An 11533-nucleotide genomic window follows, 5' to 3' on the forward strand; every position below is an offset into this window, starting at 1 on the left:
AGACTTCTGATAACACCCGAAGAGAGATTACGAGATAAACGCATGAAGGTGCATGTAATGATGATGTCATAATGATGTCATTTGTTATTATAGTGACCCAGAAAGACCACGTAAGCGTCATCACAATGTTGATGAAGCCACACCCACTGATACTAGACCACCATCTTTGAAACGAGAGAAAATATCAATTTCTCAACGAGAATTAAAGTTAGTAATGTGTATTATTAAATAATGTCATATTATAATAGAGAACGGGAGAAAGAGAGACATTTCCCACGTCCAGAAAAGGGTAAGCATCATCGGAGCAGTACTTCTTATAGCTCAACAGAAGGAGGAGAGAGTGATGGCGAAGATAAGGACAAAAAAAAGGGAGCAGGACTTCAAAGTCACCCAAAAAGGTAATGAGACATTATACTTCATTACTATTGTACAAATACCATAATTTCCAATTACCCATATTTCCATATATGGTTAATTCAAGTTGACAAAACAATCTGTTGTCGTATAGTGTTCTGACCACAGAATGTGCTAACAATGTGTACTCAACATATGTTAACTACTACTTAGGTATTGTACTATGCACTGTTCAATATCGGTTTGTATTACTTTAGAACTAAAACAGTCCGTGGTACCAGTGACAAAAGGGAGAGTGGAGGTGAACCACGTGATACATCTCAACATCACTATCGTCAGGAAGAACAACATCGAACAAAGAGAAAACGAGAGAGAGATTCACTGAGTGATAGTGAACAAAGAGATAGTAAACGACCAAGAAATGAAGTGAGTGAAAAACGTTCTCACCAAGAAAGCGGTCGAGATAAGAAAGATAGAAAAGAGTCAGGTACATCTGAAGATGATGTCGGACATCAACAAAAGAAACCTTCTCGAAAACATAAGCGTCAATCTGAAAGTGAAGCTGACAATGATTTTGGTCAAAATCTGACTTGAATTGGGCGTCATTAGCAAGGTTGACCCGACCTAAATTACCCCTTAGTTCAAATTGCCTAATGATCATAAATCTGGACCAATATTAGCATCTCTAGGTCTATCTCCTACATTGGCTGGTCCAAAGTTAACCGAAAAAATACTATAATTTGTTAAAGAACACTTAACTTCCAAATATGGTAACTTGTTACCAAGAACCACTACTAGACAATCCTTTTGGTGGGTGTGGTCTAGCTAGTGTCAGTGTATCTTATTTACAAGATGAAAATTAAGGAGTTACAAGTTTGTCATAATATTGGAAGCTGTAGACGAGCACTAACTGCTCAGGCTGATTTTATGTTGAGAAAGAAATTAAGAAAATGTGGAGAAAAATAGTAAATAATATATATTGATATAATAAATTAAATATTATTTTTTATAGTCTGCAGGTTATTCTTCAGTCCTAGTACTAGCTGGCCTGAATATTATGCAGCCAGTGTGTTGCTGTATCAAAAGACTATAGATTAATTATTATTCATAGTTATTAATTAGTAGTTATTAATAGTTATTATAATAAAAATGGCTACGGGTGCTGGGGTAAGTAAGAAGAAAGAGGCCCGTATCTTTGATACATCACGTGCTAAACGAGGTGTATGGTTAGTTAAAGTCCCAAACTACATATCAGAGGCGTGGAAAAATGCTGGACAATACGATCATCTTGGAAAATGAGAATTGCTAAGTGAGTTTTATAATGTGCAATTCATGTAATTTAAAATTTACATATAATTTTAAGGAAAGCCAGCGAGCGCAGGTACAGAATTCAATGTAATTGATAACTGACCCCACCCATTTTATTAAGGTTCATTTCTTCTGGCACCAGATCTTGTAAAGTTTAAGACAAGTGAAGGAAAAGAGGTGGAACTTCCAAGAGAACACAGAGTTAACATACAAGAACTCACAACACAATGTCTCTCTGTCTTTTCAGAAGATTTAAGTTCGGGTATATACAACAATGACCCTTAATTAAAGCAATTAATTAATTAATTAGGTTCTTTAACTGCTGAGGGGAAGATCATTCAACGATCTGATATTCAACCAGTAGACAGTTCTATTTATATGGAGTTAAAAAAGTATATTATATTAGAATATTAACTATATTTACAATACTGATAGACATCAAATAAAACAAGCAGAGAAGACAAAATTTACAGCACAACACACAAATGTCACGCCCACTAATATAGTACCAGTGTCAAGACATAAAGAATATGTCAGTTCTTATTTAACAAATATGTCTTCCATCATATCTGTTTTCGTAGGATACAACAGAAAAAGTGAAAAAAGCACGTGAAAGTAAAGAAGTCGTCTTTGATTTGTTGTTCAATGCTTTTCAACATCATCAATATTACAATGTTAAAAGACTTGATCAATATTACACAGCAACCAGAAGTAAGTTAAACAAAGGTTGCTAGTCTAGATCTTACTATTAGTAAATATAGATCACTGTGGTAAGTACTGATGTTCATTATATAGGCATATTTGAAGGAGATATTAAAGGAAGTATGTGTTTCTATAATACAAAGGCTCCTCACAAGTACATGTGGGAATTAAAACCAGAATACAAAATGTCTCAATCAACAAGTACTTCAAATTGATGAATCACATGACAGTCATATGACTTTCATTTCTTCATATATTGTATTGCCATGCATGTAAACTGCCATCATTACCAGCTGATAATATTAGTCTTGGGATGGTAGAATGCCAGACGTGGGTAAGCACTCTCACTGTATTCTCATGTGCATCATGTGTAAATAGGGGAGTGGGTGGAGTCACATTGTCTGACATAAAATGAGTGATGTCATAAATATCCACTCCTTGACATAATCCTATATAATTAGTATTAATTAATAGGATGTACTCTTTAATTACCTGATATTGATATCAAATTCTTATTATCAGGAGATGACTGCATATATCACATACAATAGATTTATAATCACAAACTCTACTGACCTGAACACTTAGACTTTGGAAGTATGTCCTGGTTTAGTGGTTGCCATAGAAACACAACTTAAAGGTGTGTTTAATGATCTAGGATCATATATTTTTTAAAAGCCCTGTGCTGGAGAGTGTGATAAATGTGGATGGAGTGATTGTAAGAGTATAAAATGTTTCAGTTCCCGTCATTTTATACATCAATGAACAAGATGGCTGTACTCTTGTGTCATAAAGATGTACTTTACCACTGGACCCTTGACAACTAACACACTGATATTGGTTTCCATAGTAACTAAGACAATGAAGTTCCTCCCCTAATATATTCTCCCATAACACAGTCTGTGATGTGTTGTTGTATAACTGAGCAAGTCCCTGGCCTTTGAGTGCCAAGTAAAAGGTGCTCAGGGCTTGTTGGCAACCAGTCAATTATTGAAATATTTCTATAATGGACACCTGATTATAAATGGGCAAATAAATGTTAATTATATTTACATAAGAGTATCAGAAAATGGAGATATTATCAATTGTGAAGATTGTTCCACTAAAAGATCTACAAAGATGGTATATGTACATAATATACATTATTACTTAGTACCTGGATTAGTAGTGTCACGATTCCACCAATGTAGACTGTGTCCATTAGCATTACTCACGATTAATTGCCTTAGTAAGAAAGGGGTGTGGTCACAATATTTATTAATACTATTAATTGGCCTACTCAGCCAGTTGCTTGCATATATATCACATGATAGGGTACAATAGCGCCAGCAGCAATTTTTAAAGTCTCTACTTCCAGCAACTTCCTATAATTACAGAACATATTAATAATAATGTGGGGTGGAGCTATTCAATACTTTGTTAATAATTTTTCCTGGTAACATCAAAAGAGATAGCTCTGTTTTATCTGGACCATGGACTCCTCTCGTCCAAATACCTAAGACAATAGACAATACTGTAATTATATAATACTTATTGTGCATATGAACAATTGATATAATACAAGAATGGTCAATACATCTAATTTTTTTTTGCAGACCTTCATTGTCAAATGATAAATTTAATTGTTGTACTGGTGTGGTAAGCTCATACATAAAGAGTTGCTCATATTCTAGAAAAGTAAATAATTCATAAGAACAAAATTTATCTTGATTACCTCTCTAAACTTGAAATAAGCCATACGTCATCATCATTGTTATCCATTATTAGTACACGGGAATATCCAAAGTGGTGACAACGCCCACCTGGAGATAAAGAGAGAGAGAATCTCTTATTTCAGTGACCAACTCTTCCGACTTTTGGACGTTTGTGACGAGAGCTAGTTCCTTTTACAGCAGCTCTCTTTTGTCCTTCAGTTGGAGGAGCCAATTAATTATTAATCACAGGTTACTTTGAACCCCCTATTCTATTTCTGCCATTATGCCTCTTTTTGGAAGAGGAGGTCCTAAAAATCCTCAGAGCTCGTAAAAGGCTTAAGAGAAACATTAGCAATACTCGAGCAATATGAAGGAGGGGCAAAGAAATCAGAAAAAGTAATTCTATATATCATTAACTTTTTATAATTGTCCTTCTTTGTAGGCCTCAGAAGAGGCTTCAAAATTGTTACAGCAAATGAAAATTATTCTGTATGGTTCTGGAGGTATAGCATACAACTATTGGATGTATTATTGATACCTCCTTTTCCATTAGACCAAGCCCCAAACAGAATTAGCAGCTCAATTAGCTCAGGAGTTCTATAATTTTGATATGCCATTGCATATTGTGAACAATCTAGCTAAATTGGATTTTGAGGTAAATGTAATAATTGTCATTAGGTAATAATGACATCATTTCCTTATAGGCCAAAAAGGATGTTGCTCAAATATTCAATAATATATTGAGGCGACAGATAGGGGTTCGGTCACCTACTGTGGAATACATCTGTACAAAGAATGAGATTCTCTTTACTCTAGTTAGAGGGTAAGATAAGTCGTTATCCCTTAATTATTTATTTATTATACCTCGTTATCATAGCTACGAAAATCCAGACATTGCGCTAAATTGTGGTGTGATGTTAAGAGAGTGTGTTAAGCACGAACCATTAGCTAAACTTATATTAGAATCAGAGTGCTTTTATTTATTCTACAAGTATGTGGAAATGTCGACTTTTGACATTGCCTCTGATGCATTCTCGACATTTAAAGTAAGTGTTTATCTTCTCATCTCTTCTTGACATCATCATTTCAGGAACTATTAACACGTCATAAAGTTTTATGTGCACAGTTTCTAGAACATAACTATGATAAAGTAAGATGATGAATTATTCATTTTCAAACTCTCTCTCTCTCTCTCTTCCCCTCTTCCCCTCCCTTCATGCACACACACAAAGGTATTTGAAAAATATCAAGCATTACTAAATTCTGAAAATTACGTTACTAGGAGACAATCACTCAAGGTAGGTGTGTCTCCTGATAAATAAAACTATTTTATTTCAAATTTTATAGTTACTGGGAGAGTTTATTATTGGATAGGCACAACTATACTGTAATGACACGATACATTAGTAATCCTGAAAACCTTAAAATGGTTATGATGATGTTACGTGACAGGAGCAGGAACATACAATTTGAAGCTTTTCATGTTTTAAAGTTAGTTTGTCTATCCAGTGTATCAATAGTTTTGTCCATTGTATCAGTGGTTCAGCCTATAGTCTGTCCATTGTATCAGTGGTTCAGTCTATAGTCTATCCATTGTATCAATAGTCTGTCCATGTATCAGTGGTTCAGCCTATAGTCTATCCATTGTATCAGTGGTTCAGTCTATAGTCTATCCATTGTATCAGTGGTTCAGTCTATAGTCTATCCAGTTGTATCAATAGTCTGTCCATTGTATCAGTGGTTCAGTCTATAGTCTATCCATTGTATCAGGGGTTCAGTCTATAGTCTATCCATTGTATCAATAGTCTGTCCATTGTATCATGTTTCAGTCTATAGTCTGTCCATTGTATCAGTGGTTCAGTCTATAGTCTATCCATTGTATCAATAGTCCTGTCCATTGTATCAGTGGTTCAGTCTATAGTCTGTCCATTGTATCAGTGGTTCAGTCTATAGTTTGTCCATTGTATCAATAGTCTGTCCACTGTATCAGTGGTTCAGTCAGTCTATTCCATTGTATCAGTGGTTCAGCCTATAGTTTGTCCATTGTATCAATAGTCTGTCCACTGTATCAGTGGTTCAGTCAGTCTATCCATTGTATCAGTGGTTCAGCCTATAGTCTGTCCATTGTATCAGTGGTTCAGTCTATAGTCTATCCATTGTATCAATAGTCTGTCCATTGTATCAGTGGTCAGTCTATAGTCTGTCCATTGTATCAGTGGTTCAGCCTATAGTTTGTCCATTGTATCAATAGTCTGTCCATTGTATCAGTGGTTGTCAGTCTATCCATTGTATAGGTCAGCCTATAGTCTGTCCATTGTATCAGTGGTTCAGCCTATAGTTTGTCCATTGTATCAATAGTCTGTCCACTGTATCAGGGTTCAGTCAGTCTATCCATTGTATCAGTGGTTCAGCCTATAGTCTGTCCATTGTATCAGTGGTTCAGCCTATAGTTTGTCCATTGTATCAATAGTCTGTCCACTGTATCAGTGGTTCAGTCAGTCTATCCATTGTATCAGTGGTTCAGCCTATAGTCTGTCCATTGTATCAGTGGTTCAGCCTATAGTTTCCATTGTATCAATAGTCTGTCCATTGTATCAGTGGTTTAGCCTATAGTCTGTCCATTATATCAGTGGTTTAGCCTATAGTTTGTCCATTGTATCAATAGGTCCTGCCCATTAATTTGTCAATTATAATAGGTATTTGTGGCCAATCCTAATAAAGCCAAAGCAATTCAAGATATTCTATTTAAAAAATCAAGAAAGATTAGTTGATTTTCTCACAAAATTTTCACAATGACAGAACAGGTAAGGCAATGATATAAGCTCCGCCTCCTTTATTACTCTGTCTTTTGTAGAGGATGAACAGTTCAATGATGAAAAGCAGTTTCTAATAAAACAAATAAAAGAAATGCCACCACCAGGTACGGAGCCACCAGGTGCCACGCCCAAATAATGACCTCATCTACATAATTTCTGTTATTGTCGATGTAACTTACAGACTCATGACATAATTATGATGTAATTATGATTAATCACTTTACTGATTGCATTAATATTAATTATTATTATTATTAGCGTCAGCAAAGTACCTTATTTTTGCAGACTAATTATGATATAATTATGAGTCTATTAAAATTTTATTAACATTAGCATTAATAAAAGATATGTTAACATTATTTCAATTATGCTATATAAAATTATGATCAAATTAGAGGATGCAGTGTTAATAGAATAGTTAGAATTCAATTAATTTAGTCATTTTTGTACTATTAATAGTAACACGAACTATTGATAGTAATATCACCTTTTAACACCAACATTTGTTCTCTTCTTGTTGATCACCTGATCCACTTTCTGGAAGACGTACTTCAACAACTAATGATAATTGTTAAGGCCGTGTACAAACCAAAAACAAGAGTGCTAACACTGTCAACATATGTTAATATCCTCTCTCTCTCTCTCTCAAAGGATACTATCATCTCTACTTTGTTTGTCCTGATTTGTCTCCATGCCAGGAAGAGCAGCTGCCACTCTCCGAAATAGCTAACAAAACAAAACAAGATATTTTGTCTAGACCTTTTGTCTCAAAGTCTCACTTGTTTAACATTATAACCAGCTTTAGCTGAAGTCTCAATAAACATAACTCCTAATTCTTGAGCCTTTCTTTCACCTTCTTCCATAGATACTTGACGTTTGTCTTGTAGATCAGTTTTTATTACCTACTAACATTATAATACATCAGTTCCTCTCTCAGCTCTAACATCTTCTATCCATTTATTCACTTGTTGAAATGAGTTAGAATCTAAAAAATAAGATTTCTCACAAAGAACATCTTACGTCGTACAATCCATTTTTGCTTAGAAAAATACAACAGATTATAACAAAATTTAACACTTAATGTACTTAGAACAAATCATATATAACATACTAGTAATATCATAGACCACAACAGCAACTGTAGAGTCTCTGATATAAGAAGGTATTAAACTCCGAAATCGTTCCTGTCCAGCTGTATCCCACAATTGTAATCGTACCTGTTATGAAATACATTATAATTGCTATGATGTTATAATGACTCACAGTTCTGTCTTCTAGGTACATTGTCTTTGACAAGAAGTCAATTCCGATGGTGGCCTTAATTAGATAATATACATATATAATATAATTATAATAGTATTGTTTGTACCTGATAAGTATTATCAAAACTGTCATACATAAATCTTGTAATGAGAGATGTCTTGCCCACTGTGGAGAAATCGTAAAGTTAAACCACAACCCACTTTAATAATATATCAAAGAATAACTCACCACTTTGCTCTCCTAAAAAAACTAATTTGAATTTTCTTAATGGATTACTAAAATCTGCAGAAGCTGACATCTCTATTCCTTAGACAATAGCAACCCTCCTTTTATTAAAATTGTAGTCTCGTTCCCAGACTCACAGGAACGAGACTATAAACTTAGTATACGGATTTAACGTTTTTTCAATCACACGTATTATAGATTTCCGTATACTCTAACAAGTGTATCACAACGCCCATACCTTCGTTATCCAAATTTTTAACCCCTTCTTTTAAGTTTATGTAATTACACGTTGTGGATTGATAGTGTTTAGGTAAGGATTTTTATTTGTTGTAACATAAAAAGAGACAATGATACTTTACATTAGTAATATGAAATGAACACAATAAAACAAATATCTTGACACAAGCAGACAACTAACTATACTATATTAGTGTCACACTCAGTATTACAGAATTGTCAAATGTAGTTATCAAGTATTGCATTTAGTTTTGGAATAGTACATGTAAGGTACATCAAAACTATCAACACTATTTGTCTGACTCTGTCTACACAGAACTTAATGCACAAAATAAATCTAAACTGCTTGGCCACATCTATCATCAATTTGACTATAACTTCTTCTGTTCTTATTAAATTGTATTTGACATTAATCCTCCCCATCCTTATGTACAGCTTGTCTGTTTGGGATCCATATTCCATTCCTAACATCAACAAATTGAAAAAGTTCAACATTTTGCCCTAAAACTCTGCAGTAAAATTGGACCTCTGATTACCCTCTACTTCTACAACTCTTCAATCTTCCTTCTCTATCCTCCCGTAGAACAACATCCAAGCTTGTCCTTTTATACAAGTTCATCTTTAGTAAGCTCTACATTCCTGGTGGCTCTTTTTCATTTCAAAACCAGTCCTCTTATAATTTACGTTCTTCCCACCATTTAAACCTGACCTGCCCTTCTCCAGATCTTCTGCTACCCTCAACTCCTTCCTTCCCAGTGCTATGTCCCTGTGGAATTCCCTTCCCTCATCACTCAAAGATCTCAACTCTGCAAGGCAGTTCAAGTCAAATATTTCTTATTTACTTTAAATTACCAGGAATATAGCGTACATGTTGTTCATATTTATTCATTCATTCACCTGTTAATATCATCACTCTTCATAAATCCTTCACCTCCTATTTCTATTGTTTTTGATGCTCTTCATATTATCTTTGCTATTGAGTGTCTTTTGTGTTTTAATAAAATAAAGTTTTAAAAAAATTAAAAAAAAAAAACCCTTGTGTGTTGCCCAAACGATTCCTACTCGCTCACCCACTCAGGCTTCCACTTAGGCTCCAGGATTCCCTGCTATTGCTAGCTGGGACCGCCACCTGGCTTGGTAACCCTCGTCTTCGCGAGGTAATCCTGGCTGGAGCGTCGCCCTAACTTAAAACCAGCCGTACGGGATTCCAGCTCTTAGGGAATTTCGCATTCAGGAACCGGGAACCACAAATACACCAGCCTCATCTCGTTTAAAGGGAGACTACCAGCCCTATCCTAGTCGGCCTTTCGGATACTCCGTAGAGTATGCTGGTAACCATCTCAGAGGTCTGATGCATTGCAGAACGCTGGCCCACAACACACTGGCACTCATGACTGCTTTGGTTTCTTTTTATATGTACGTCAGATTTTTTGTCTTCATGCTCTTGTGGGGCGCCACTGTGACGCTTATGAATCTCATTAACGGCAACTATGAAATATGATTACTAACATCGACTACCTTAAAATAATCAAAACTAAAGCTATATTTTTAATGGACAAGAATAAACTAGTCCTACTTAAGCAAACTAGAACAACACTACTAATTATAATAATTTTTTATCATATTTTAATATTATAGGGGCTTAAGAAATAAAAATCATTACCTAAACACTCTTCTTCATTATCTTTTGTTGCTTTTATCTAAATTTATAACAGCTCCTTTAGTTCCTCGAGTGCTCCAGTTCAACATAACATTGAGTATCACTCTTTACTAACATGTATTTTCAATACAAACACACACTACTAGTCTGTGTCTTACTGTTGCTATAATTGCATTTTGTTCATGTCACTGTGATAAAAGAGCCAGATAGCTGATAAAAATATTACTGAATTGTAACCTGTTTCCATCCAGTCATTAGAAAATTTTGTTCTACTATTGTTTTGTCATGTAGTCAATAATAAACATTTTAAAATGTGATACAAAGCCTTGCCTTGCATCAAATAATTCAGTTAAATTATTAACTAGTTGAACATAATACTCATGGACATTTTTAGAGTTTGAACAAGAGATTCTGACAAAAGTGTTGTTGTACCACTGCTATACCTGTACATCCTGTATAAGTTTAGTAATACCTTCAGTAAATATACTCCTGTGTGACAGCATAAGTTTGTATTAATTTGAATTTTTTTTAACCTTTAAAATACTATACCTGACTTTGTACATTCACAACATGCATGTTGTGGTGGGATTACAGGAATTCTAAAAAATAGGGTGGTTTCATCAGACACTAACATAGCAATTGCTAGTTGTGTTGGTGATACAATGAGGCTGTAAATGCCTGTAATATTATGTAAAACAGCATGGCTACAATTTTATTCCACGAATATACGTATATAGTTTGCACATTGAACAAAAGGGTTAAAATTGCAGTTCTCCGGCTAACGGCACTCACTGAAAGAGCTATCTTCTCACTTGTTATAGCTTCCCTACATTTTGTAGCAGCTATTCTGATCACCTTTGGACTGAGAAAATGGCGGGCTTTACCATACCACGAGTTATTGATCATTTTCTGGTTAGTATATGATGCGATAGTACATTTTACTTTGGTAAGATCCAATGGGGGAGGGGCTCTTTATTTTCTTTGTCTATAGGAAGGACCATTTGTGTATTTTTCATTGAAACAGTACAGTACTTGAGACTGAAGGCATTCTTGCTGATGTTTGTAAGTTATTGTGGGCAAGGTTGCCCCTTGTTATTAACTATAATAATAGGGAAGGAATATTCATTAGCTGATTATCGATGGGGTGTGTCTGATCCAACTATTGTTTCCTTGGAAATTATCACTGTGATCTTTGATGGATTGTGTTGTGTTATACTAGTTTATGCTATCTTGAGGGATAAACCCTACAGGTGGGTGTGGTCATACATTGATTT

General features: G+C 34.8%; 2 protein-coding genes and 1 pseudogene across 2 annotated transcripts; 2 read left to right on the forward strand and 1 right to left on the reverse strand.

The window, feature by feature from the left end:
* Window positions 1-231: 231 nt before the first annotated feature.
* On the forward strand, window positions 232-948 carry LOC121366225 (pre-mRNA-splicing factor CWC25-like). The gene is made up of 2 exons (XM_041490751.1): window positions 232-398; window positions 612-948. The coding sequence occupies exons 1-2, from the start codon at window positions 232-234 to the stop codon at window positions 946-948; spliced, it is 504 nt and encodes a 167-aa protein (XP_041346685.1).
* A 3393-nt stretch (window positions 949-4341) lies between these two features.
* Window positions 4342-7010, forward strand: LOC121366226 (annotated as a pseudogene).
* Window positions 7011-7364: 354 nt separating this feature from the next.
* On the reverse strand, window positions 7365-8435 carry LOC121366227 (ras-related protein Rab-6A-like). Its single transcript, XM_041490752.1, is given in 7 exon segments — window positions 7365-7432; window positions 7531-7600; window positions 7654-7859; window positions 7986-8091; window positions 8138-8191; window positions 8244-8302; window positions 8366-8435. Coding segments are annotated over 7 exon segments (633 nt in total).
* Window positions 8436-11533: the final 3098 nt, after the last annotated feature.

Source organism: Gigantopelta aegis, unplaced genomic scaffold (assembly GCF_016097555.1).
Source record: "Gigantopelta aegis isolate Gae_Host unplaced genomic scaffold, Gae_host_genome ctg5044_pilon_pilon, whole genome shotgun sequence".
In the NCBI taxonomy this organism is placed as follows: domain Eukaryota; kingdom Metazoa; phylum Mollusca; class Gastropoda; order Neomphalida; family Peltospiridae; genus Gigantopelta; species Gigantopelta aegis.

What these genes read in the sequence shown, in the direction of transcription:
- LOC121366225 (XM_041490751.1), top strand. Translation starts at nt 232, where the DNA reads ATGTCATATTATAATAGAGAACGGGAGAAAGAGAGACATTTCCCACGT. An exon ending in CTTCAAAGTCACCCAAAAAG is followed by an intron (nt 399 to 611) that starts GTAATGAGACAT and finishes GTATTACTTTAG; the next exon opens with AACTAAAACAGTCCGTGGTA.